The sequence below is a fragment of the Lineus longissimus genome, chromosome 10 (assembly GCF_910592395.1).
Source record: "Lineus longissimus chromosome 10, tnLinLong1.2, whole genome shotgun sequence".
NCBI lineage: Eukaryota > Metazoa > Nemertea > Pilidiophora > Heteronemertea > Lineidae > Lineus > Lineus longissimus.
This window is the reverse complement of record NC_088317.1, coordinates 17,626,764-17,654,001: the sequence shown is the minus strand read 5'-3', so window position 1 is coordinate 17,654,001 and position 27,238 is coordinate 17,626,764. Positions and strand designations below refer to the sequence as shown.

Sequence of the window (27,238 nt, the reverse complement as noted above, 5' to 3'; positions counted from 1 at the left end):
GCCCGATTTTCCTGAGTGATACTAATCACTGATACTGCAGGATGTTAAATCGGGCATTTTATTTCTTTAAATAAATCATAAAGCGTCACATTGGCTCCTAGCTGTTCACCATTCCAAATGGCAATATTTTGTCGGACAATCACGGAAAACCCCAAATATTATACATTTCTTCCTGTACAACTCTTACAGTGACCATTCTCCCGTGAACGACATTTGCTCACGCTAAACAAAAATTGAACTTTTGAGATATGTTGAATTTTGCACAAATCACAACCCGGCCCGACGCACATCCCAAGTTCAGTGTACACATACGTCGGCAACAACAGTAAAATGCGTAGTTTCTTGTTAGCCGCCTATTGAGTAGCACTCTAGGTTTCGGAAACTATAAATAGCATTTTTTGGCCAAAACAGCCCCTTTAACATACTGGTATACTGTGAAAACCAAGAAATCAATGATTTTTAGGAACTACGGTTGGCCGCGCATGAATAAAAAACCCTCCCTATTGAGAAACGACTTCGATTTGGAGCGAAACGACTGGGGCGAAACGGTCAGGGACCGAAACGACCGGAGACCTCCCAGAACACATCGTAAAAGTCCAAGATGGACGATTTGATTGTCGAAGTTTGCGGCCCGAATGGGGTGTTTTACAAGGTAAAATTGTCGATTTATGTCACATTACATGTAATCTGATGATTTTAATTGATAAATTGAACCATGGTGCATCTGCCGATTTCATTTTGGTGAGGGGCGTTGTCTACTAACACCGTAAAATATGGTTTCATTTTTGCGTGTGAATCGACCGAGGCCCGTGTTTCTCCGAATCATACTTTCACTATTGTGACTTGTGTACTGTGGCGCTGTACATAAAGGGTGTACATTTTGTACACAAAATATGAACAAGAAAATCTGCAAGATTTCTGGATTATAAAGTAATAGTGATATGGCTGGGCAGCTGTTTTCTTGCATTGTAAAAAATTACGGATCATGATTGATTATCTTCTTTAAATTATACGAGTACGACACTTTTTTTATGTATTGCCAGTTGGCCGGCCCCAAATTTGGTTGGCCCCTTGAAATGAAAACAGAGGTGACGATCGCTGTATGAGCTTTCAGTTATTTTCCGTAATGTCTCATTCTCCCTATTATTTTTCAGGCTTATGTGAAGAATATTCATACTGGTGAAGTGACCGTTGGATTTGAAAATGAGTAAGTATTTTTCACTTCACACCACAAAAATGGTAAATAAATGCAAAATGTCCATGGAATTTGAATAAGTGAGGGTAAACTCGTCCCCCCATGCTCACACTGTGTTCCCAATGACGTTCTCCCATACGGGTCATACCACACTTTTCCAATCTCCATCTCGGAGTTCGGGCGTCAGTCAGTATTGTTGGCGATGTAGACGGTCGCCCCACAGACCTCTCCTGAAAGTGGCGCAAATCACACATTTATCAGCCTTGCTGCGACATCAAGTGGTCCCAAAAAAGTTACCCAGTTTACAGATAGTTTGTTGTTCAGGTACAGCTACAATGTATGGGTCACACCTCGCCTTTCATGCAGTACCTGATATGTCTTGAGGAGAACACGCAGATCAGAAGAACTTTTTCCAACTTTGAAAGTTTGATTATTGGTTGTCTAGCAAGTGGGTGTAGTAATTTCCTTCATCATAACACACTCTGTTGAAATATATGAAACAGAATGTGGGAGATGGAGAGGTAATGTAGACCAACGTGGGCGGGAACACATGAATCAGAATCTGGTCCAAGTGTTTGAGTTTAATCAATCGGTATTGATGACTTCTTGACTTGGGTAAGAAAGATTGTGGCAGACGATTTGTTTGATTGGAGAGGAGCCATTGATTGCCTTCATGAAGTTTGAAAAACAAATAATTATGTTATTGTTGGCTTGTGGAGGATCAGAACAGACGAATCCTGCCTTCAGGAGAGCACAATGGAAGGGTGACACAAGCTTGTCAGACATTCTTGATGCTGTGTCCTTGGCCTTTGTGTTGATATCTAATTTGAGTGAAGTAAAGTGGTCTAATATCGCTGAAACTAGAGTGTGTGGATCTAGACTATACAGAGATCTTGTTTATGAAGCCGCTGAGTGAATTAGTCTACCTTTCATGTTTTGTAAGAGCCTTGTTCCTGGCTGCATTCACCATGGTGGTTCCATAAAACTTGCTTAAGTCAGATGGCCAGCAATCAGTAAAATAACTTGGCCACTTATGATAGCCCTTACCTGGAGGGAGCTGGTCTGCATCAGGAATCGGTGATCTCAGTGACCTGTGACCAGTCCAAACTGGCGATAACCAGTTTCCCCAACATTACAAAGAGAGAACTTTATATTTCAATGAAAATACAAATTCAGGGCCTACTTTGAAGGAAGTTAGAATCCTTCTCATCGCATTCCATATATTGATACATGATCTTTTACTATCTTCTGCTTCGTGTTCATTATTCGTTGTACTACCGGGTATAAAACTACTGAAAGACCAGAGATCTTGAAAACTGGGCCCATATTGTTGTTCTCAATAGCAAATTCATGTTTTTTTTGCCTAGCCCATCTCGACGGCATTCTGTTTGAAGTGGATGTAAAAATAGTTGTGTAGGTGCACTCTCATCCCTTCTAGGCCTGGTGTTGTTACCTTGATGGCTAAGGTTTCATGTAGGTAGCATGATTGGCTGGCTATGCTAGCCTACATGTACATGTAGTAGCCTACAATACATACATAGTTCCTGGTCTGGTTGCCCCTGTTTTAGCATACAGCAAACAGAGCTATACATAACTTTCACCTTACTACACCGTGATACCATTACTCCCATCTGTTCAAGCTAATAAATTTGATCGAGAATTCCAAAAAATTAGATAAGTGTGCACATGCTGACGTTTTACAAGTCATTTGCAAAGGTTGAAATTGGCTTCATAGTCGTTTGCTATCTGATGATGATGGTTGTAAGTTTTGCCAAATCATGCTACGGCAACAGAACCCCCTATCTTGCTGCTGAATGATTCATTGATACATTGTGTATCTCATCTCTCTGCCCACATATCTATCTAATCAATAAGATTATTGTGACTAATTAGCACCATAGGCTATGGTGTACTCCAAAATCTCAACTCAACTCAACAGGTAAGGGGGCCTACCTGCCATTTCTGGTTACTTGGCTGGTGAACATTTTCCTCGCGCAATTGGTTCTACATGTCTTAGTAGCAAAACTGTTTGCTGAAAGTAGCATAGAGCTGATAGTTCAAAACGAATGATCATTGAAGGATGCTCTATAAGGCAAGCAGTGTGGTTTATTTGAGTAAACACTAATGGTGTGTTCACACTGGATGCGAATTGAAACCGAATTCCGTAGAGCGCTCTCCGGAATACGAATTGATTAATCCAGTTTCAGAACGGTCGCGTCACACTGGCCCGAATACCCCATTCAAATTGGTTTAAAACGCGCCACACTCAATGCATACTAACGACGCGCCATCTATTATTATTATTATTATTATTTATTAACCTCCCATATGGGAGAATAAAATTTACGAGTACAAAACATATAAGTGTATAATATCACAGTATCACACAGTCATTATTAACAAGTTAAAATCGCGTAAGGTGCTTGACCATTTCCATCTCCCGGCCATGCCTATTGCCAAAGTTCGGGTCAAAGAGGAGTGTCCTCAGCGAGTCAACACCACCGTCGCTATTAGCGGAGAATCCCGGCCTCACCCTCGAAAACGAGGCCAAAACCGGGGAAAACCCCGCCGCGACGATGTTGCTGACCAGCGTACCTTTGACCAACGAACCGGCGGCAACATACCTTGCCAGGAAATGGAAATGCAAGTCACGTGCAAGGGAGTTGATTTTTCCCTATTCTATGGCATAACGAAAAACGATTTGAGTTAATGAGATCATTTAAATACATCAGTTAACTAGTTCGGAGCACTAGTTCCCGCGGTCAAAGGTCACTTTCCATGCGCCGGGCGCATGCGCAGTGCGATCGAAAACCTTAATTCGTATCAAGCGCGTCACTCTTGAAATCTCAATACGGTTTCGTTGATTCGGATTAGCTGATTCGCATTCAATTCGGTTTAAGAACCGTGTTGGTTAAAGCGGATTGAGATCGGTATGAACCGAATTGAGTGTGACGCCCCAATACGTATCAACGTTTTAATTCGAATTCAATTCGTGTTAAAACCCCAGTGTGACCACGGCATATGCATGAGGGATTGAAGCAGAATTTGCAATTATATGACCCCCCCCCCCCCCCCCCCCATGCAACCTGCCCTTGTTGTCTGTGAAACTTTGTAAGACATACCCTTTAGTCCTTGTAAACAAGACTTCACACAGCTGTGAAATGGATGCAAATATTTCCTGGCTAGGTTTAGTTACAAAATACGCTCCTGCCACCGACCTTGAAATTAAAAATTGTTTAAACAATGCAATCTTGAAGAAAACAGTGCCCAGAGCAGCTGGAGTCTGTCTGTAATTGCTATGCTGGTGGTACTCTTGATGCCTTAACTGGTATATTGTGTTAACCTTGACAGCATTTGAAGGTTGACCTTGAGAAAATGAAGGGCAATTTCGGAATCTTTCAAAACCAGTCTTTTCTGTATTAGTGAGCGTTTTTGCAGAATATTGGGCCTAAAATGAACTCTTAAAAATCTATTGTAAAAGTTCATGTCAGGACTTGTCTTGTCTTATGATAAACCTGTGCTGGGTTGATTGAGTAGCTCGAAATAACCGTTATCTTGAACTGATGTGCGCTCGATGGCAGGTAGTCAGGTTCAGATAGATACTCACTCACAAAACATCCATTGGGTGTGGAATCTTAACTGATAAACAGTATTGCCTGCCGAGTATCCATCCATAGACAATCCTCTGATAGACAATCACTTACTTTTAGCCTGAGTAAGCGTGGCTGGCTGGGTTAGCTAGATTCTTGGCGTATCTCTGGCATATCTACTGTCAAGTACTGTATATCTCTGGCGTATGATCTACATAACATGTCGTGTCAGATACTGAAAACGTTCAATGAATACACCGACATTGTAATGATCTTTTGAAACAAGAGACCCTCCCCATGACCTCACCGTTAACCACTTCACTACTGTAGCCCAAAATTTCGGTCTGACGCGCGATGATGCGCCCTCCTGACCCTGTAGACGAGCTTTTCGCTCTGATGATGTCATGACACGACGTACTACTATACTACGATGCATGACACATTGCACATCATTACATCATTGTAATTTGACCAATTTCTTAATCCTCTGATGTTTGTATTTTCCAGTTGGCAACCTGAAAAGCGTGTCCCTTTCAAAGACGCCCGGCTTCCTCCTGCACAAATTGCTCAAAAAACTTTCAAGGAGGGAGACGCCGTAGAAGTCTTCATCAAGGCGAAAGATGAGAAGGATGGGGCTGGTTGGTGGCCGGCGACAGTACGGCTTGTCAAGGGCGATCTCTTGGTGATCACATTCCCAGGTGCTGATGCCAATGCCAAGGATATTGTGTCTGTTGAACATGTGCGGCATGTCAGTAAATGGTAAGTCGAAGTAAGAGTAATGTGAGAACTGCTGGGCACCTTCAAGATTTGTATCCTGACCTTGTCTCTCTCCGAAAAATTGTCTGTTGTAAAACAAAACTTTGTTTTTTCTTTCCAGTTCTCCAATAGATAGCAATAGTTTCTACAAGTGTACGATTGATGTTCCTCAGGACATGCGAGAGATCTGTCGAGAAGAAGACAGCCACAAGGACTTCAAGAAACACTGTGGTGCATCAGTGGTGGTCTATGATGACAGTGCTTCGACTCTCACTGTTTTGGTAGGTTCGTTTGTCATGGTTTGAAAACTCTGTTATCACTGTGCTTTGTCTAGGTCTGCAACTAGTCTAGGAGAAGGAAACTCTGATATTCTAAGCCTGGGCAGTAAATGACTGTAAAAGTACAGAAAAGCTAGCACATAGCTGCTGTTGAACAAAATGTTCTCTTTTCATCTGAAATTTCGAGGTCTAAAGTGTCCAAAATGCTCACTTTGCTAGGATCAGACAATACATCACAGAGAACAAACCACTTGAAGCTAAATACTGGTGGATTATCCGTGGCCTTTTAGGTTCCTTTGCATGCAGTGCCAACTTCTTACAATATGGGCTACAGAATACCATTCCTGGATGAAATGTCATAATGTGTAGTGTATTTTGACATAATTTCCAAACTTTTCTCCATTCATAGTCGACCCTAGACTCTGTTATAAAGCGTGCTTCCTTACTTGGAGATATGCACTTCAGGAATCTGAGACAGAAAATGCTTTTAAAACAACGAACAGAAGAAGCAGTGAAAAAGTTGGAGGTGAGAAACTTTGATTGCTATTCCATGATTAGAAAGACTGTCTCATTTATAGAGTTAAGATACGTGTGTCAACAGTTGTGCTGTGCACTATAATCTAAGTTGATATAAGGCACCTTTCAACAAACTGAGTACTCAACTGAGCCTTGACTTATTACTTATCCCAGCTATAGGCCTTTACACTCCTGGTTCAAGCTCAACTCCCTGGGGAGTATCACTGAGCGGTATTCAGCACTCAGGACTGGCATTCATAATCACATTGCGAAAAGATCTAACGATCTGGTCATCGGCCGACTCGGGGCAAGTAAGTAAGGTTCTCTGTGTGAGAAGATCTCGTGCTTCAGGCGAGTGAAGCCATGCCTCCAGCATCAGGCAATATCTTATATTCTCTTCCTTTTTTGCAGTCCACCAAACTTCATTCCAAGGCCCAGTGCCTTGAAGAGTTTTCCGTACGCGAGGATCTGATGGGCCTGGCGATCGGTACCCACGGCTCCAACATCCAACAGGCACGGCGCATGGAGGGAATCTCGAGTATCGACCTGGATGAGAACACGTGCACGTTTAAAGTTTTAGGTGACACGCAAGAGGCAGTGAAAGCTGCGCGTGGTCTTTTAGAATATGCTGAACAAACCTTCCAAGTACCTAGAAATCTTATACGTAAGTTGAGTTTAATATTTGAATGTAATATTTGTGTGTGACCGTCATTGGTGGACTGATGACTTGGTGTACATGTAGAGTTCTCCTTTGTGGTTTTGGACTGCCGTCTGGATGCTGGTGGCAGTGACCATGCTAATCACCCTACAAAGCCGGCTAAATGAGTGTTGCTGTATAAAACACTGATTGCATATACCTGATTTGATGACACCTTTCTTTTTCTTTCCAGCCAAAGTGATAGGTAAAAACGGTCGAAATATCCAAGATATCGTTGACAAATCAGGTGTGGTGCGAGTCAAGATTGAAGGTGACAATGAACGCCAGAGTGAGGGGGAGACTGCAACAAATTACACGACTCCCGTCAGTGTGAGTTCCAATAGTGTGAGTTCCCATCTAGAATTCTGTCCTCGTATTGTTTGTATGTGCAAATAAGAGCTGCTGGCACTGCACGCTGAGCTGTTATCAGTCAAATATGGTCTAGAGTAGCCAGTATTCATAACTTGAAGTGGGAGCTCTACGATTGAACTCTGCTCATGGAACTGCAGACGCCATCCAGTTACACCTTGTTATTCAAGGGTGTTTTTTGAACAGCAGGAGACCAAACTTTTGTCTGTGATGAAACCAAAGCTGTGAGCAGCAGTTGGAGACTTCCAGTGCAGAGCCAATTTTGTCTTTTGCAAGGCCTGATATCACTACTGCGTGGTCATTTCCACAAACTTTCCAACCACTTGTCTATTTTACCCCTCCATTACAGGCGCAAGTTCCGTTCATTTTCGTCGGAACCATGGAAAATATCAGCAATGCTCAGATTCTGCTCGAGTACCATCTCAGTCACTTAAAGGAAGTCGAACAACTCCGCCAGGAAAAAATGGATATCGATCAACAACTTAAAAATATTGGTGCTCCCCCTACACCTGGGCCATATTTCCCTCCACCTCGAGAACGCAGGTTTGTTGATAGAAGGTGATTCTTAATCCAGTTTTGAGTTACAGTGTGGTAACGTGTCGTATATTTTGGAAACATTGTGAAAAGATGACCATACGAATGGGTGAAGTGTAGTTTGTTGGGTGTCTTAGCCGTGAAAGTGTACATGTTTTTATATTTGTGACCCGCTCTACCAAAACTAGGCGCTTGTCGCATCTGAACTTGACAGGTTGATACGGACTTGTTGTTCATTTCCCTATTGTAGACCTTTTGTGAAATCTATTACAAACTGATTTGGTCACATTTCACAAAAGGTCTGGAAGGAAATGAACAACAAGTCCGTATTAACCTGTCAAGTTCAGATGCGACAAGCGCCTAGTTTTGGTAGAGCGGGTCACATTTCATGCAGTAGCAGAATTGAAAAGGGAGGGGTTGGATCCAGTGAGTAGTGAGTAGTATAGGTTGTGATGCTTCAGCTCCACACAGCCTTCTGTGAACATTTGTGTGGGGCAGGTGCTGAAATTGTTTGTGTCTGTACTATTGTGCATCATCATGTCAAAAGCTGATCTGAAATGTGATTCATGTCTCAAGGCATCTGATTTAAGGACTTCAGACTTCGTTCTCAGAGAGTCTGTAGGTATTGCTGTATTAGATAACACAGTTAGATTTTACAATCCCGATCAGAAATGACAACGTTTGATCACATTCAGCTGGCACTTATTTCTTCAATCTGTTACCTTTAATGGCCATGATAGGCAGTTGTAAACTCGCTCTGACATTTTTGTACTCTTGTGTTATTCAGAGGAGGGAGTAACGACCCGTATTTAGATGAGCGTGGAGGTCGGGGTGGGCGTGGTCGTGGCAGGGGTGGTCGCGGTGGTCCTCGTCGATGGGCCAATGAACGACATGACCGGATGACACAATCAGGTGAGGAGACGATGTGTTTGACCACATCTGCCAAGTTACACATGTACCATTTGGAAATTAAGATTTTTATATAATTCTATAAATGATTGGTCACAGTCAAGTGATAACAAGTGTTGTGAGAATACCTTTTGACAAAGTAAAGTCACGTGAAGATATTTTGGATATAAACAAAAATGTGGATTCATTGCTCCTTGAGCAGTTTAGGACCTAATCTCATTTGGTTCTCCAGCTTTACTGAATTAGTGGCTCTCTCCTCGGCAGCCTTGCTTAGTGGTATGGTGAAGGGTAATACCTAATATATCTCATTGACCTTTGAAATTTTACTTCAGAAATCTAGCAGTTCTCTAAGTGTTCCCCTTCTGCCTTTGTTGATTCTGACTTCTCATTCGTAGAATTTGTGTTTTATTGGCATGAATGACTGCACACTTCTGATGAGCTGTAGCTTTGATGTCTGTCACATTCCTAAATTCTTGTAGCAGTGTTGTCCTTAATGAATAGCTTCTACTGTCTTTGCCTACCGTGAACTACAGATGAAACATCTTATTTCTGCTATGAGCTGTGTCTTCCCTGGCTGTTCTGAACGCCTTGGGCCGATAGGTTTTATAGTGCCGGGCGGGGTACCACTTCCAAAAAAAAAAAAAAAAGAAATTTTTTTTTACAATGCACTCGACTGACTCAAAAACCCATTAAAATGCATTTAAAGTTGATGAAATTGTGGAATGTGACTTTAAAATGTGTCCAACAACAAAATTGGCATCCGCCCGAATAATGCCAGAAGGTCGATGCGTTCTCATCAAATGCCAGGAAAAACACCCTTCGAGCCTCCTGTTCTTAGATGAAGCCTCTGCTTTCTGACCGTTGATTTGCTTTGTGGCTAATTGTGTTTTGTTGTTCTTTCCCCTTTCGATTCGAAGGAGAAGATCTGTCAAATTACCGCCCAATCAACGACTGGGCAGAAGAACCTGTTATAGAGGAGGACGGACGTTCAGGATATTATACAGACAGTATGTTAAGTCATCGTGGTGGACGCGGCCGGGGCAGATATCGTTATGGTGGTGGCCGGCTACCACCGAGGGACCCAGGTGAGTGAGGAATTGGACGTCCAGTGTCATCTACAATACTTGTTGATCAATATTTGTAGATTTCTTGTCTTCAGTCTGTCAATTGATAGCACAGCTGTCTTTCTAAACTAGAACGCGATCAAGGTCTTTGAGATTTGTTGCAGTTTAGAACTGCTTCTGTCACTCTCTCTGTGGACACTTGATTTGGATAGCACTTCTGTACTGGCAGAGTGAAGTATATAGGGTTGTATTTTATAAAATACAAGATTGTATTTTATAAAATACAGGGTTTGTATTATCATTCCTTGTTGCTTGCTCTCTATTTGTGTTTCCGTTTATTTCACCTGCTTGCGTTCCATCCTCATTAACACATGTCTCCATCTCCATCCTTCATCATTTGTTTTCAAAGTCCAACTCTTCTATCTGTGTTGAAAAAGATCTGCTGTTTATCTATGCCATTTCAGGACCAAAGGTAGTGTCCTTGATAGAGAGTGTCCTACTTATGGACGTGTCCACTAAGGGTGATTCCACTTTATATATGGGCCCACTTGTGGTCTGAATTCCTAACGCATGCTCTTGTTTTGCCAGGTGGCCGTGGCTATGATCCGAGGTCAGAGCGAGGGGGTCGAAGGGGCCAGGATCGCCGGCGTGTCGACATCAGTGAAGACTCCATGACCGTAACCAGTACGTGTACAATTTCAAAATATTAAAAAATGACACCTGATGGAGAAATTCCTAGACATTTTATTGAAGACATTTAAGAACCTGTTGTATGTTTTGCTCCATACTAACTGCATGCACTAACATAACTCCAAATGTGACATGCTGAACTAGAATAATGGGGCATAAGGTCTCCCTTGATCTTAATCAAAATCAACATGAAATCGACATGATAACCGGTTGTCTCAGCAGAGATTCCTCTCTTTCACTTGTCAGACTTTCCTAGAACTGATTTCTGTAGCATATTGGCATGGTGGGATCACAAACAGTTGCCATCAATTCTTGCCCAGCCCTGTTGTCAGTTTCACTGTGTTGAACTGTCACTTTTCCTCTCCAGTGGACGGACAGCAACCATATCATGGTAACCGGGATTATGGTGGCGGCAGACGTCGGGTAACAGACGATGAAGATACAGTATTAGATAGTGCTGGACAGGAGGTCTCTAGTGTCACCAGTCAGGATCAAGGTATGATGGGCAGATTTTCCAAATACTTGGTCCACTCTCTCTCTCTCTCTTGGCAAAGCTCAACTCTCTACTACACATCTGTTGTGTATCCTTACAGTTTGGCACCTAGAGGTTGTTGCCCTGAGGACTTAGTCTTCGGGCGGGGAAAGATCGAGGTTATAGGAGTCAAGTGACTTGCCCATGGTTACAAGCAATGTGTCGCAATGTTTGGATTTGAGGATTTGCCAATAGCATAACGACCAGATCGTGTCCCCTTGACTGATGTTGATGCTTCAGACAACTAAAATCTAGCTGTTTTTGATCAACACACAAAATGTCTCTTTCAGAAAGTGTGTCATCCATAGACGGAAACAACTCCAGTCGTCGTCGGCGACGAAGACGGAATAATAAAAACCGCAATCGTCGTGGCAACGGTGGTCCTACTTCGGGAACTGAAACAGACAATAGTGTATCTAATTATGGCGGTGGTAGAGGTGGTGGGGGTGGGGGCCGTGGGGGGCGCAGCAATGGTACCGATCACACAAGTGCTGGCGGAGAGGCTTCTAAGGGCCCGGTCATCCGGAATGAATCTGGTTCCAACGGGAAGGCAGATGAAAAACGGGAAACTAGGTCTTCGCAGTCGCCAAGTAAAAGTGTCAATGCGGCAGATAAAGCGAATAATAAGGAAGCGGACTCGAGAAAAGACGCACCAAAAGACCAACGGGAGCCAAGACGTGGTGGCGGCCGAGGTGGGAAGCCAATGAGTACCCCTGGAGATAAAATGGTTAACGGTGAACAATAGTGTCGTTGATGATGTTCGCTGGAGTGTGTGATACCATGTACAGAGTCCATTTTGTAAGCTTCCAAGATGACCACGCCGCGCTTAAGCCGCTGTGAAATCTCGACGAGGCTTTTCTCTTGTTCATACCAATATGTAAAAAGGCTGGCAACGCTGTAAACTTCCACTGCGCATGTCAAGTTAGAAATGTGTCGCCCCTGTTATGAATGGTCATCCTGTATTGAATGAGTTATCGAGCCGTGATTCCAATCTTGCCGAGGGTAGACATGTTGGAAGCAATGCTTATCATGGTATGCAGGCTTATTACGTGATATCCAGGCCTATATGTGCTATTCCTATGCAGCCTTAGATTTCGAAAGCCAGAATTTTTTTTATGATTTGTGTTGTCTTTTTCTACCAAATAAAAATCATTAATGCCAGTCATGAACATTTTTGAAAAATCAGGCAAAATCATTTGGTTCATTTTGTCATCTGTCTCCTTGACCTTTATAATATGTTTCTTCATTCTAAACCGTACGTCTTACCAAACCTTAATTTCATGATCAGCTGTATAATTTTTTTGCTGACTCATCAAAGCTATGAATTTTAACCTTAAACCAACTGTGATATCAGTGTAAAACCAGTGGGAGTTTGTGTACTATCATCCTCAAGTCATCAAATATTATAATCGTAAAAGACATCCACTTGTGAAACCATTCGTACTAGTGGCATTGAACTTCATCTTGCCCTGATATGTCCCGCTACTTCTCAATGAAGTTTCATTTCATTTGTGCTGTAATTACATGACCTAATATAAGCTGAAGTAACATTTCTTGTCAAAAACAATTTTATTCAAAAAAGCCTTGCAGTCGTAAGGTGACTTCACTGATGTTATACCATAAACCAGGACATTTTCGTTTGTGTTTGAATTTTCGGATTTTTGCGTGTGGCAAAATTTGCTAAAATAAAACATAGTGAGTAGGAAAATCTAACTGAAGTGATTATTATAGGGTGTCAAAATTGAGTTAAAACTGCACAAAAGTTGCAAATTCCCAAAATCTTGAATAAAGGACAATAGCCACATATAGTTTACAGTAGCCTGTTGTGAAGAGAAGTACATAATAACACCTTTTCCTAAACAATTCATAAACAAATGTGATTGTCCATATTAATCCAGCTTTTCATTTTTGTAAAAAAATTTATAGATAAAAAATACTGCGATTATGTTGTGTTTTGTACGGAGCTAGACTCAGTTAAGCTAGAATTTGTGATCAGTTGAGTATTCTAACACCTTATAGTAGATGCTTCCAAGCTTGACATGTGCAGTCGGATGTTTTTCTCGACTACGACAATGCAGCCTACTTTTACACCGCTGTGGAAATACAGGGTCACTGTTTTATGATGTTTTCTTTTAAGACGAAAAGTTTATCAGCATTTGGGAGAGAAACGGATACATAACGATTGATTCTGATCTGTTGCTGATGAAATTTGTTAAGATGGGGTCAGATCCGAGAAGGGATGTTGAAATAAGGAGGTTGACAGCCCTGCGAGCTTGCCACAGTTCAAAGGCTTGTTGGGTGCACTAAGTTCGAAGGCTTGCCACAACAAGTTCGAGGGGCTTTGGTTGGGTAGATGCCAAGTGGTGAGAGGAATTGCGGGGAATGTACCAGTGATATCTTAGTAGGTGATTTCAATTTGTGATGGTGCTTCAAACAAGAATATCATGTTGTATCATTGACAGTAAGGTAATGTGCAGACTTCGGAAAAACTGACCCGTCAGTCGTTTGTAGATAAATGAACTGATCCTGGACTTGGCTGCTGGTACCAGTTGAATTAAAAACATCTAAAACAGTGATCCTAGATTCAAGTAAACCCCTTTGGGGAACACCTAATATTAGCAAACATTTCGAACCAACGAGTCAAAACAACTCAATTTGACGTACAACCCGACATCGGGTCTTGGACAAACGGATTATGATCACACATTGATGACTTTATGATGTATGTAATTCAGAACTTCAGATTCTTGGTGTTGGAACTTCTTTGAACAAAAATAGAATGATGGGGGTCTGGGTGGCTGAACCTAACCGTAATGTATCATCTTTCGTGGCCTAGTCATTGCCCTGTTGGTAGGCTGGTGTTAGGTTGTAATATTGTGGCTTTCTTCATGTACAGACCCCCATAATATTGTAGATAATTTTCATCTCCTTTCGATTTTCTGGGTGCAAAAGTTTTCTCCTGCGATTTTACCTAACCTACCCTAGACAATTGAGTGGACCTTCCCTACGATGGTGTTAGATTGTTCCATTTTAGCATAGGGGTACAGGTTGTTTGCAAATAGCATAATTTTTTCAATGTTGGAGCTGTTTTGAATGAAGAATTTAAAAGTCAAAAGCAGTTGAAATTGGTTTTATTGTACAAATGTTTGAAGCAACCTTTTAGAAAATATTGTTAATGAATTTTTTTAATCATTCGAAAGTGTCGAGTCTTAAAACTTAACTGATGTCCCCTGAAATGGAGAACAAAAACAATGAGATATTGTAAAAAAATGAACTAAGTCCCCTCAAGGATAAAAGAAATAAATAAGAATATGCGATGTGACCTTTAAACCTTTAAGGACTAGAAATGTTTTTAAAAACTACCTATTTGGCGCAAAATCATGTCACTAAGTATGCCATCAGAAAGTGGCTATCAATATGCTCCAGTGAATGGTCAATAGGTTTAAAATCTTGGCATTTTTTGGACAATTTTTGTCAATAAGGAAGATAGCAGCTGATGAGTGTCAGCCCGTCCTCGAAAACTTCAACTTTATCCTTGAGGGGTTAACAAACTGCTCAATCAACTTTGCATTGATTTTGTTTTCTTGTTGCCTTAACCCTTTCACTGCGCAAACCCAAAATTTCTGTAGGTTGCTGACCAGCTTACACCTACAAAAGGGTTGATTCAAAAATGCCAGGTCTTTGTCACAGCAAGACACGATGAGAATGCAGCAAAGGGCAGTAATGAAATGAAAATAAAATCCATGTGAAGTCAAGCGATTTTGCAGTCAAGCTATTCTGGGTACCATCCCAGTGGATAAATTGGCATTGCTATGCCTATGATGAAGAGGTGGAGTGGTAAGGCATGGGAAAATGAGGTGGCCAGCATTCCCTTAGAACTTTCAAAAGAAAACACCCAAGTTGGAAAATTTCAGTTTTTTTCAGTGAGAGTTGAATTGAAAAATCTCCATAAACCTTGCATTACCTTGAAGTAGTGAACTGGTTGTAAGAGAAATATACAAGCGGGCATCTACGGTGCAGGAAACAGCTGGATAGAAATCCAAAAGATAGGGAATGCTGACTACTAAATATTCTTAAATGCTGCTAACAGGTGGAAGGCATGCTAACCTTGAGGTCATGCCACCCCTGAGGCAAAACACAAGGCTTTTAACATGACAGTGTGTGAAGCCAATAGGTGTCAGAACTACCCTGATGGAGATCAGTGAGAGCTGTCTTGATCGGGGTAGGTGGGTGAAGTCTGAGTCCTCTTAACCTCGACCTGCTTCTGGGCAGAGAGATCACTGCGGGTGAACTACTTTTGGCAGGAGGCAGGTGTCGGTTGTTCTCATCTGGACATGCCCCAGGATGAAAAGTGTAAAGTACCGAACACTTGTGACTTGTCAGTGATGCAATCGTGCCTGTTAAAAGGAACGGTTAAGATGATTCAGACTGAAGTTTAAAATCATCTATTTACCAACAGGAGAGCCTGGTAATGACTGAAATAACCCCGTTAATGTACACTTAGGTATATAAATCGGGCTGAACCAAATTGCTAGTGTCTCTTGTTGGGATTTAGCTGTTGAATATAACAATATAAAGTGATTTGTTTCATGAACATGGTACCATTAAGCACGTGTAGACCATACACCGGGAGGGGAATGTTGAAGAAACTCCTTCGGTCAAGGCTCATTGAAAGTGAGAAATCAGGAAAATCGTGAGCATTCGGGTTTTGAAATCTGCTTCATGAAGCAAATCGTCTTCAAACTAAAAAAGACAAATCTCATTTCGCTGGTCTTTCTTTTCTCCAAATGAAAATAAAAATATTGCTAAAATCATTGGAAGTTGTAACGTGTTTCAAATTTTTCGCATGTTTAATACCAGACAGCCATTGGTTGTATCAACGGATATGACCGCAGTTTCAACCTCATTGTGATGTGCATCATCAAAAATATTTTAAACAAATTAGAATTGTGGGGAGGAAGACCAGTGAAATGAAATACCCATGTCGTGTGAACTGTCCAGATAACTTCAGGAAACTCTATGCTACTTGATAGAAGAATTTTACCAGTGAGTTAGAAATAAAACTTACATTGTTCAAACCGGATGAAAAGCAAGAGTAGAAGCTTTTGCTCTTCAATGTTTTTCCAAAAATATTCTCGTATTGCAACAATTTTTTGAATATCTGTTGGTTTTCAATATTTTGTGGCCCAAATGGTCTTTCTGGTCAGGTCACATGACATGGGTACCTTGACAACGACAAACAAACCGTTGACTGTAAATATTTTATCACTTTAAACTGAATATTATTAACGCGCCAAGCTTAGACTTTGAGCATTATTACAACCGATCAGAACCATTCTCACCCAATCGTGTACACAGGGTACCTTTCATAGGAAAAAGGTTGACAGAATCTGTTATATTGGGTTTATCTGGGAAAGTAGTCTGTTGAGTTATCCTTAGAATTTCTCGTTGGCAGAAACAAATATCTTTTTACTTGAGTTATTGGAATAAATTTGTCTGAATTCAGCAAGGTAGGAGCAATTCTGCTTCAGATTGATCAAGAGGTTGGAGGGGATGAAGTGGTACTTGCAAGGAAAGATGATGCTTTGGCAATGAAGAAGTGGACTTTTGACTCACCCCAGTAGATAGGGCGATGAGTCGCGTACCTTTCAAGTTGTTGGGTTGTTGGTAGAAGCTGAATGCTGTAATTTGCCTGTTGAAGATTGAAGGAAATGTTGTGTTCTGAAGATTTTGATTCTGTTTTCCTGTGGATGGTATCCTGTAGGTATGTCAACCATTCAACCAACTATTACATTTCTGCTCCGTACCAGGTTCAGGGAACCCGAGAAGGATACATGAAGAGCTCGGGGAAATTTGCGTTCCTGTGAGTGTGAGGAAAGCACGTGCTCTTCTCAGTACTCAATACAAGTGCAGCTTGATGACTATCTATCGGCTTTTGAACGGATTACATTGGTGAGTTGACCTGAACCGAGATAAACCGGCATTCACTGACAGGACCATTTCAGGTTGAACGTCCAAGTTGAGCATTGCGCAATTCTAGCGATTGTGGGTTACCATCTCTAGCAGTGTTTTGGTCAGTGTTATATTCCCTTCATCTGGTTTGAATCCGGTTATGAACGAGTTGGGGGAGGGTATCGAGACTTTCCCCAAGAAAAGGGCACTTCGATATAGCGAGTATGCGATGCTACTAAAAGTGGTGTAACTTTGAGTTGTCCTCTCCTTGTCACTGCAAACTGGTACGGCGCAGACATTTTATGATATTATCAAGATGTATTTTCGCAATGGTGTACATTGAGAGACAAGGATGGGTAGTGAATGTTATACCAGACAGACAAGCCAATGGAAATGATGACCTTCTAAAGTTCATTTCAGTTTTGCCATGCTTCATAATCGATATTAGTATTTCATTTGTTGTGTCAGGTTTTGTAAATTTTTGGTGTTCATGTATTTATCTTCATTTTCATGTCCTGTGTTAGAGAGTTTGTTTCTCGAAATCCCCATTGAAAACATAGCATGGAAGTGTCTACAGTTTCTAAAAATGTCTGATCTTCTGAAAAAAAGATGTAAGGGAATAATGTCAATATTCAGTACCGATCTCCTTTTACATATCGTTTTATTTTGAGGCAGCATTCTACGTTCGTAGCTCGAACCTTGATATTTTTTTGTAATCTTTGTAGGTCACCTGTATTGTTTTTACTTATTTGGCCCTGAATTTTTTTGCTTTTTATGTTTGTCTTGTAAGCTCAAGTAGTTACTGTGTTTAGCTCAAAATGTTCTTAAAATATGTTTGTAAATGATTCTGGTGTGTTCTGTAAACTTTTCTTCTTGGAACAAAACGGCATTGCAGGTAAAGGAAAGGACTCCTGAATTGTGACTTTTTAGTTACCATGTCAGCATGCCGATTCAAATTTGGTTAATCGGCAAGTTTAAAAATGACTGCTCAGAGTGCTTGTACTTCTTTATGAAGTAGAGAAAATGTATTCGTTAAGAATGCTATTTGCCGTTCACGAAGTACTTTCAAAGTGAGTTCGCTCAGATCTACTTCTTATGAAGCATCAAAGTGCCGTTCGTACTTTTGGGCAAATTCTACTTATGAGCAAATGCTTCTTTAAATAACTTGCCTTGCTGTAAAGAAAGTCAGATCCAATGTATTTTGTTCCATCACTCTCAGAAGCAGTATTTCCATTGGCTTGTCAGAACTGAAGTCTTGAACACTATCTCTACTGAGATGTTGGGTAATTGGTAACTGGCGGAATATCGGTCAATTTGATTGGAAGATGTCGCTTATTGTTTGCAAATGCTGTAGAAGGTTTCATGCATTGTAACTATATGTCCATTTCATGAGAAATTGACACTGCACGCAAGAAGACTAAAATTGCTGGGAGTCCAAAAATAGTGAGTATTTCGCATCAGGTCGTTCTTGGTCCAGCTTTGTGTGATTCTGGCAAAGTACACCGAGGCCTACATGGAAGTATGTTCAGGTGCTTAGGACTTTGGAGTTTTAACCGCTGCATTTTCTGCACGAAGTCACCTTGCGTCCCAGTGCCAGTTTCTCGTGAAATGGCCTATAGGTGTTGTCATTTGGTTCTCCAAAGTTGAGACGTGACGTCCACCTGGTTTGCTCTGAGGATGTTTGATGATTGAACTCCCAGTGAAATATTTGTACCCAAATAGGCTAAAGAATGTTTAAAACTGCATTTCATTTTCTGCTCTCTGCTCGAACTAATAAATAGGCACATTACGGAATGCACAGACAGACCACAATTTGTGCTACATCCAGAAGAGGGCAGTGGCGGAGTTACTGTTCGAGCGAAGGTGAGAGCTTAAATGACAGCTGCCACTCAATACCAAGGTGCCTCTGGTGCCTCTACAGATATTCTGGTAGTCTTTCTTTGTTTAACTGTGAAGGGCATAAGCTGGCAAATAAATGTTTTTTGGCAAACTTGGGTAGAAATAGGTGAAGTGCAAAGTGAAACTCTTTTTAACTCGTTGCCTGTTTATTTGTACAACATGATTGTATGGAACAAACATGAACCAAGTATATGATAAACCACGTTAGGGTGGAACCAACCAGGAATATTTGTTACCAAAAGCGTGGCATTTGGTTCAACTTTTATTTGGGAGTAAGATATCTACATTTTATTTTTGCTGAGTGATTTGAGCTGCCAGCTGACTGAAGATCCTAAGTTGGTCTTTTGAACTTATTATGGTAGTTTTTACAAGAAGGGTTTGTCATGTTGGTGTCAATAGAGGGTATCGGCATATCAAAAGTCGATGCTGATTCTCACCTAGGAATGTGACAAAATGTCATCAAAACTCGGGACAAAATTTACATAAAATCTCAATACCCAAGTGACCACAAGTGCCAGGTAGGAGCAGCCATAGTTTTGCCAGTACCCGATTACATATTGCAAGGCAAATGAGACTAGATTTATAAAACTGCTGACTCGCACTGGAATTTTAGAATCAGCGAAAATATTGAGTGAAATACATTTGAAAGCCACTTTATACAGAGCAGGCAGCTCGGATCACTTGGTTACACCTCTTTTATGGAGTTGATAATAACATTTGAGATCAAGGTTCAAGGAAAGTCATGACATTCATTTCATGATTTATTCACTTGGAATTTGTCCAAACTGGTCCTGAGTTGTCTGGGTGCTGTTGTCGAGTTGTGATGAAGAGTTGGAATTTTCAATTCCAGGGGCCAGCAAAATCTCTTTGCTTGATGAATCCTTGACAACATCAGGTGATCCTCACCAGTCAATATTTCAGTGTTCTTGCATGTCAGTCTTTCCTGGTACAGGTATTACTCTTGAAAATATTTTTAACACCATTCTTTTAAGAACAATATGTTCTCGATCAGTTCGACCTACGGATGCATGAAGCTGGTAGATATTATCGACATCAGATGCGTGCGTTTGTGTGGAATGTTTCTATCCAAAAAAGTGTAGCCAATAAAAATATTTATCTCTAACTTTGTGACCATCTTTACTTTCTGATTTTCCTTTGAATTACATTTGCATAGGCAGAGGAAATCTATCAGATGAATTCCAAGTAAAAATTCACCTGGCCATTTCGAAACAAGTCCCTTTCAGAGTGCAATACCCCTCCAAGAATCTTCCATTAAACTGGAGACGTATACCATACCATTCTATTTGGAATTCCTTCAGCCTGCCGATGGGGAGAGCTGATGTTTGGAGTATGGACACTCCTGATATCAAGACTCCTCCAATCCAGAGTGTTTGCTCTCCCTCTACCTTGTCCCCTTCAATAATATGTCCCAGAGACAGATTTGCCTCTTGGGTGATTTAGCGATCTCAAAACATTGCGGGTCAAGATGTGTGCAATGTTTCCAGTCTTGTGTCACACATGAGAAACAATAGGGGCCATTACTAATGTTTAAAAAGAGACAATAAAATAGTTCTCAAATACATATGTATCATTCCTTTATTATGAAACAAGAGTGTTTTCTTTGTATATAATTCAATTACTAGAAAAATTACAAATATCATGAAATGCATGCTGTATTCCATTCCCATTGTCATATAAAGATAGCATTAGTGAAAGAAGGGAATTTTCTGAAGAAAAGACGCCCCACATTTTTCTTGTGATTTAGCTCCAAGTTGGAGTATGGTTAATTATACGTCCCTAATCATAACTCGTCAAAGGATTAATGATATGTTCTCCAAGGCTGGATTCAAATACAGTTTACCTGTCATAGTGTCACATTTCCAAAGAGCCAGCGACATATCTTCAACTTAGCACCTGCCGACACCAAATGCATTCTATGGCCAAGATCCTAAACTGTCAAAAGCACATGATCATGAAAGTCTAGCACTTAACAAAGACGGCTATCAACCCTGAATTCCTCTTTCAAAATTCCTGATTTTGAATCACATAGTTTCAAGCCATTTCCTTTCATCACTAACTCTCAAGAAGTTTTATACGTATTTAATACAGAAGTCGAAAATATTTCAAAGTTTTTTACTTCAACCAATTTTCAAATCAGCCATAATTGTTTCTAATTCGTCCAGTTCCTGTTTTATACTCTCCTCGTTTTCTATCTTTTTTACCTGAAAAATTGAGAAAATGTGTCAGAATAGATGGGCAGCAGCAAAGGGGGTATTGTGATGACATCACATCACATGATTTCAGGCATACTGTCATTACTCATTAGTTACTCCGTGTACACGAGCACAGCTTTACTGGGGAGTCAACCAGTCTTGGTGATTTACTGCAAGATGATCAAAATGAGACACAGGCCAACATTTTACAAAAGTACGCAGCGAGTTGCAAAATTCTATATCATATTTTACAACCTTTCAATATGAAAACAAAAGCGTTCTCAGAATACCCTGGCCTTTCATACTGACCTGATTTTCTTCCAGCTTTTCTCCATTTGCTTGTCTTTCTTTCAACTTCACAATCTGTTCCAGTTTATCTTTGAGCTTTTTTATTTTTCTTTCTGTTGGGGTCACAGTGGGGCCTTGGTGATTTTCTGAAAAAGTCAGTCACCGGTACATATTTACATGTATTTATCATGAATTTAGGTAAGAAGTACAACATCAACACTGACACATTCAAGATTCTGTCACTTACCAGATATTTAGTTGTTCTCTCATTGCTACCTTTACAGGGTTGGAGTTTTTTTGAAACTCTAGGTCAAAAACATTTTCTCAATTTTTCAGGTAACAAAGATAGAAAACGAGGAGAGAATAAAACAGGAACTGGACGAATTAGAAACAATTATGGCCGATTTGAAAATTGTGTAAAATTTTAAAAGAAACAATTATGGCTGATTTGAAAATTGTGTAAAATTTGAAAAGTGAATGCGAGACCTACGATGGCGATTAGATCAGACCCTAACAACTTGTCCCTGAAACTGCCCATTCTCTTAGTAAGTCAGCACCAGTTCCGAGAGTGATAAATTCATGATAAATTACTTACGTTGCTGCTTAACCCCCTCCTCTCCTGGCATGTCTAATGGAAGACCGCTGATCACTTCTCTCAACAAGTCATCTGGCATGTCTGGTCTGCAAGATAATATGTTGCTGTAAGCAGGTTTTCTCTATTGCTTACAGTCACAGAGCAAAATCTGCCTCCAAATCTCTTTCAAAAACTGTCTCTGAGCTGCAGCTAGTAAACACCGCACTCTTATGAGTCTTGGACAGAGAGGATGAAATATTGTCCAGAACACAGTTCGAACTCGCAACATTGTTACATTCCCTTTGGCACCCATTCCATGGTGCTGTAAGTGTAAGCCTAGATTACAACCTATTCCCAGCACAACTGACTTTTCACAACTCACTTGACCCCATGAGCAATGTCTCTAACCACCCATAACTGTTTACGTAGGGTGTCTGCTACTTTATGATCCTTTCTCTGCTTAGCTTTCTCAAGTTGTTCTCGTAAAACGTTTAACAGCTGATTAGCCTCCTGTTGGTTCTTCTGTACAGGGGTCAGCCGCGGTTCTCCGCCCTTTTTCTTCTTGCCTTTCTTCACCGTGGATGGATCGACACCAACTGGAACATAATCTGAAGAAAGATACAAGGACGTCAATGTATTTCTATGGAATGCACATGGAGGAAACCGCCTTCATGTTCAATACCTTCATTGCCCAGTTCAGTCGGCACAGAGACACCTCACAGTGCCACATTTGAGCATGAGCATTAGCAATACCGGGTATGAATTTCAGACATCCAGAAGTTTTCAATGACATTTCTCATGCAAAGCGAAACGTAACTATAAGGCATATAATCCAATAAAATGTACCTGTGAAGTTAATACTATTACTAATAATAGGTAGGTCACTCTGTTGTTGTCACAACTGACACAAGTCAAATGCCACAACAAGCAGTAGAATATTTTGGCTGCTATCTTTGATATGTCAGTGACAACGTTTAAATTCATGTAGGCCTAGAGTATTATTAGATAAAACGGTGGCAATCCATAGTGAAAGTACATGTGCTATCATTTCATTAGTTCTCCTACTGGCCGCAGGTGGCAGGCCAAAAACAAAAGTGACAAAGTGCCGATCATAAAATATGAATTACCCTGCTAAACCCTCCATGAATCATGCCATAGTTAATATCACTATAGTCTAAACAACGTTATCTTTCATTTGAACTATAAAAAATCAAAATCGGACAAACAGTTTTTGCATAAAGACTAATTCATTTCGGGATGTTGACAAGATTATTGTACTCACCCGCCATCTTGGAATCCTCAATAAGTCTCAAGCAACGCAGGTTGGTTGGTCACAACCGGACGCGAATTTTTTTCCTGACCCTTTCAGCCAAGCATTGTGTACATTATTAACCAATCAGATTTCGAGTGACATCACTGTCCTTATATAGGTATCTTTCACACGTGCTTTTATTTACATTTCTGACGGCAATTTTGCCAACCGGACGCGGACAACTCGATCTGAACACGTGGACATGAAGACAAACTCACAACCAGTTGGGTAGGTTTTTGTATTTTGTTTTTTCTAATGAATGTTTTATTCTAAATCACGAGAAGTACAACAGACTGTTTTATTCCACGCACAGTCACAACCTGGTCACAACATAGAGAGACAATTTTGTGATTGAGAATGAAGACAAATGTCACAACCATTGTATTTGTTTTCAGGCAATGTCACAACATGGAAAATAACATGACACACATATTATGATGTTAATTCATTTTCATCACTTGGGATAGTGGAATTTAAACTAGCTGAAAGAGCCTGAGTGGGCTATGGTAGGAGCTGAAGACAACTGCACGTCTTAACTTAGTCCTGATGTTCAATCACATCCAGCACTAACTTTTGCACACAGGAACCACAATGATTTTAATGGTTGCTGAGCCTGTCACCAACCTCAAGTGTTTCCTTCATCTTCATATCGAAGACCGTGACCAAAAGTGTGGGACACAGCACAACACAAGACGTTGTCTCATTGAACAATCAGAATTTGCATCACAGATATTTCACTTTCACATGGGTCTTCTCAAATCTGTGATGACACCATGACCATAAAGCCAACATGTTAGTCATGACTGGCAAGTAATTTGAAAAAGTTAACTTCTCCCATCTGGTTGTGACTTTGTCAATCTGGTTGTGACTTTGTCTTTTACAAGTCCACTTGTCTCTGACATCATTCTGATTCGGAATATTGTATTCTTGGTCTTGTTGTTTTGACTTTGTTCCTTAGGAGTGATTCCAATTCACTAGTTCATACATGTAGCAGTGAGGGTTGACCATAGGCACCATCATTTTGGCTCAAACTTGAAATCCTTAAGCTATATCAGAACCCTTTCAAAACTTTCAATGGTAGGAATGTGTTTGTCTTCCAAAGAACAACCTTTTTAATGAGCATTCATTTTGAAAGAGAGTTCTTATTGCTTTTAATATTATAATATATAAGTTCCAGCCAAAGTGGTGGTGCCTATGTTCAGGCATTGCCACTGTTGCATGCTCTGTCTGAAGAGACAGCCCAGAGCCATAAATTGCAAGCCTACTTCCTCTCTGAACTCTCTTGAGTCAGTTTGTATTCTTGGCCTTGTTTGGACAACCTTGTTGGGGGTTGATCAAACTCAACTTGCTCTCTCAAATCAGGAAGTAGAGGTGGCGAGCCCAAGGGCCGGGGTGACCACCATAGACAGATTTTAGTGCTGTAGCTCCGAATCATAAAAGAACTAAAGACTGATTCTTTATCTTGGATGATTTGATCTTTATTCTCCATGATCAGTCATGGTTACAAGGAAGTCAGATACCTTGACAACTCAGCATTTTCACTAGATATTAAATTGTCAAAAAAATGAATTAGGGGTCAGGTATTTCTATTGAAAGTTCACCAAAAACATGCCAGCTGTAAGAATGAGGCAATGAGATGGTTTTAAATGCATGAATTTCTTATTTAATGCAAGTACAACTGGCATGTTTCAGATCACTTTGAAGTTACAGGCAACTAATCCAGGCATCATTCTACCTAATGGGAGTTAGTGCTGCCAACAAAAAACATCTTTGAAAGTTTTTGTATCAAAATAGTTGCTGGCTCATTAAAAGATGTGCATGTCATTAGCATGTCATTAGCATGTCATTAGCATGTCATTAATCAATCAGAAACAAGGTTTTACAAATATCGTTTTTATTTGACTAATATTTTCTACAAGCAGAGCGTACGATATCTCCAACAGCATTATGGGAAAAGTGACATGTTTTGATTCAAATTCAAGTATCTTTATTAATAATACCAAGTATGTATAGGCCTAGACCAATACCCAGTTTGAGCGGCCTGTATGCTGTTTCTAAGGTCTGAAATGAGGTGTGGCACCAGGACCGATGTCATTCTTCCCATCATGCAACACTGGATAACATCGGCAATAAACAAAGCATTACTACAGCTAAAAGTTCAGTTCAACTAAGGCTTGAATGAAATGAATGTTAACTGATGTACAGGTAGCTGTACAAACATACACACAAACCAGGTCAACTTAAGATGAACTGAACTTCAATGTCTACAACATATATAATCACAGTATCTCTGTACATGGATTCTACATTGAAATACACAGCAGTGAACACTGGCCAACTTCATTTTATCTCCCTTTGAGACGCAATGGACTGACCCACCCAAAGAGCATTTCCAAGTTTTGGACAAGTCCATTATGGCTCCTAAATGTAAGATTGTTATATGACATAGTACTCATAGCCTCAAGATGAGTACTGATTCAGTCTTGCAAAGAGTACCCCTATTGTAGTCTTGATGAGTACCTCAAGAATACTTCAGGACGTCCTAGATGAGTACTGATGTAAGAGTACTGCAAGAGTACTGCAGAAACTCTTAGATCGGAGTACCCCAATATCTCTAAAATGAGTATCGACATTATTGAGGTTTAAAATATTTTTGAAAATTGAGGTCGATAAAACTGTACTCCTTGTGCGAAAGTTGCCTTCAGTTTGTAAGGGGCTTTCCTCTCATTACTGCCAGCATAAGACTGGACCCCAAGGAGCATTTATTTCAGTAACAAAATATATACAGTGATGTATAAATATTATGCGAAAATGATATAAAAGTTATGGACAATAATTCATTCAGTGCAGTATACATTGAGTATTTTTTCGGTACCATTTTTCATTCAAACTCTAAGACAAGCCGTGCAACGAAACAATCAATGCTAAATTAGCATGACTAACTAATGCTAGCACCATCATATATAAATTTGTTCAATCTTAATTATATCAATTACAATTCATAGCGATATTTCTTTAAATTGAAATATCTATCAATCAGCATCAATTAAATGTTGATAATATCAATTATTCAATTAAGTAATTAGGCCTACCACATTATGTCGCCATCAGTGACTTGTGTGAGACTATTTAAATCGCATCGGTGTCAACATAATTCGAAAGATTGTTCCATGTTGACCACTTTCATTTCTGATGTCTTCGACCATGAAATATGTTGGGAAATTTGCTCATTTTCAATTTTGTGATCGATCAAATTCCACAATTGCAGCAGAAAACTTAATCTAATATCATGCATCAGAGTTGGAATTTTCATGCTTAACTAGTTTGCATTACACTTATGAGAGCGCATTCACAAAAATGTCACGGTTTTTAGCATCAGGAAAAAAGCTTTGAATATCAGAAACCGATCCCGATAATACTTGCATAGTTTCTTCTGCGATTTCTGCACCCTCGGTGACAGAATCACCATTTTTTTTTTTCCAAAAATGTCCAAAATGTCCGCCTAAATATTCTTTATACAAACATTACAACGACTGACTCTAGATCTTAAGTTTCCGGCTTTCAATGTTTGTGATTGCGGTCGTGAGAACTGCTGGTTATTGTCGACTGTCGTCAGCCAGAAACTGTATTTGTTTGCGAAGTAATGACATGTTCCTCTAGCACCATTGCATTCAATAAACGGCGTGGCCCGGAAGGCCTCTAGGCAGGATCCGGGACTCGACAGAGATTGGCCACCACCCTCAGACCCGGCAGCAGTGTGCTGAAAACAAACAAGGAAACTGTCTATAAAATTGTAAATGAGACAGTTTTTTAAATCTGAATAATTGCATTACAATGTCAATGCCTTGCATACCAGCAATTTTAGTCGCA

At 40.3% G+C, this 27,238-nt stretch overlaps 3 protein-coding genes across 6 annotated transcripts in view; 1 reads left to right on the top strand and 2 right to left on the bottom strand.

Annotated features, from left to right (window-relative positions):
* Positions 1-600: 600 nt before the first annotated feature.
* LOC135495191 (RNA-binding protein FXR1-like) lies at positions 601-20,104 on the top strand. 3 transcript variants are annotated; one of them, XM_064783680.1, is made up of 13 exons: positions 601-652; positions 1,155-1,207; positions 5,293-5,544; positions 5,663-5,822; positions 6,229-6,345; positions 6,747-6,999; positions 7,226-7,362; positions 7,751-7,959; positions 8,723-8,847; positions 9,762-9,929; positions 10,497-10,592; positions 10,966-11,094; positions 11,421-20,104. In XM_064783680.1, exons 1-13 carry the CDS (start codon positions 602-604, stop codon positions 11,873-11,875), a joined length of 2,205 nt encoding a protein of 734 aa, XP_064639750.1. In that variant the 5' UTR covers position 601; the 3' UTR covers positions 11,876-20,104. The 3 variants fall into 3 exon arrangements, with proteins under 3 accessions (XP_064639750.1, XP_064639749.1, XP_064639748.1); XM_064783679.1 differs by having other exon boundaries at positions 7,226-7,377; positions 7,751-7,944; XM_064783678.1 differs by having other exon boundaries at positions 7,226-7,377.
* Positions 20,105-20,561: 457 nt separating this feature from the next.
* On the bottom strand, positions 20,562-23,365 carry LOC135494747 (uncharacterized). Its single transcript, XM_064783010.1, has 5 exons — positions 23,339-23,365; positions 22,439-22,664; positions 22,078-22,163; positions 21,504-21,628; positions 20,562-21,203 (listed from the first exon to the last, which is right to left on the bottom strand). Exons 1-5 carry the CDS (start codon positions 23,343-23,345, stop codon positions 21,120-21,122), a joined length of 528 nt encoding a protein of 175 aa, XP_064639080.1. The 5' UTR covers positions 23,346-23,365; the 3' UTR covers positions 20,562-21,119.
* A 1,456-nt stretch (positions 23,366-24,821) lies between these two features.
* The window catches only part of LOC135495133 (collagen alpha-2(IV) chain-like), a 37,271-nt gene continuing 34,854 nt past the window's right edge, over positions 24,822-27,238 (bottom strand). For both annotated transcript variants that reach the window (XM_064783565.1, XM_064783567.1), the window contains one exon: positions 24,822-27,128. In XM_064783565.1, coding sequence (XP_064639635.1) covers positions 26,871-27,128 — 258 coding nt within the window. In that variant the 3' untranslated portion in view covers positions 24,822-26,870. The remainder of the gene's footprint in view (positions 27,129-27,238) is intronic.

Coding starts and splice junctions, on each gene's coding strand:
- LOC135495191 (XM_064783678.1), top strand. CDS start 602: ATGGACGATTTGATTGTCGAAGTTTGCGGCCCGAATGGGGTGTTTTAC. Junction 8,848..9,761: donor TGACCGGATGACACAATCAG/GTGAGGAGACGA, acceptor TTCGATTCGAAG/GAGAAGATCTGTCAAATTAC. Junction 9,930..10,496: donor GCTACCACCGAGGGACCCAG/GTGAGTGAGGAA, acceptor TTGTTTTGCCAG/GTGGCCGTGGCTATGATCCG.
- LOC135494747 (XM_064783010.1), bottom strand. Junction 21,629..22,077: donor GGAGGGGGTTAAGCAGCAAC/GTAAGTAATTTA, acceptor TGACTTTTTCAG/AAAATCACCAAGGCCCCACT. Junction 21,204..21,503: donor AAAAGCTGGAAGAAAATCAG/GTCAGTATGAAA, acceptor TCAATTTTTCAG/GTAAAAAAGATAGAAAACGA.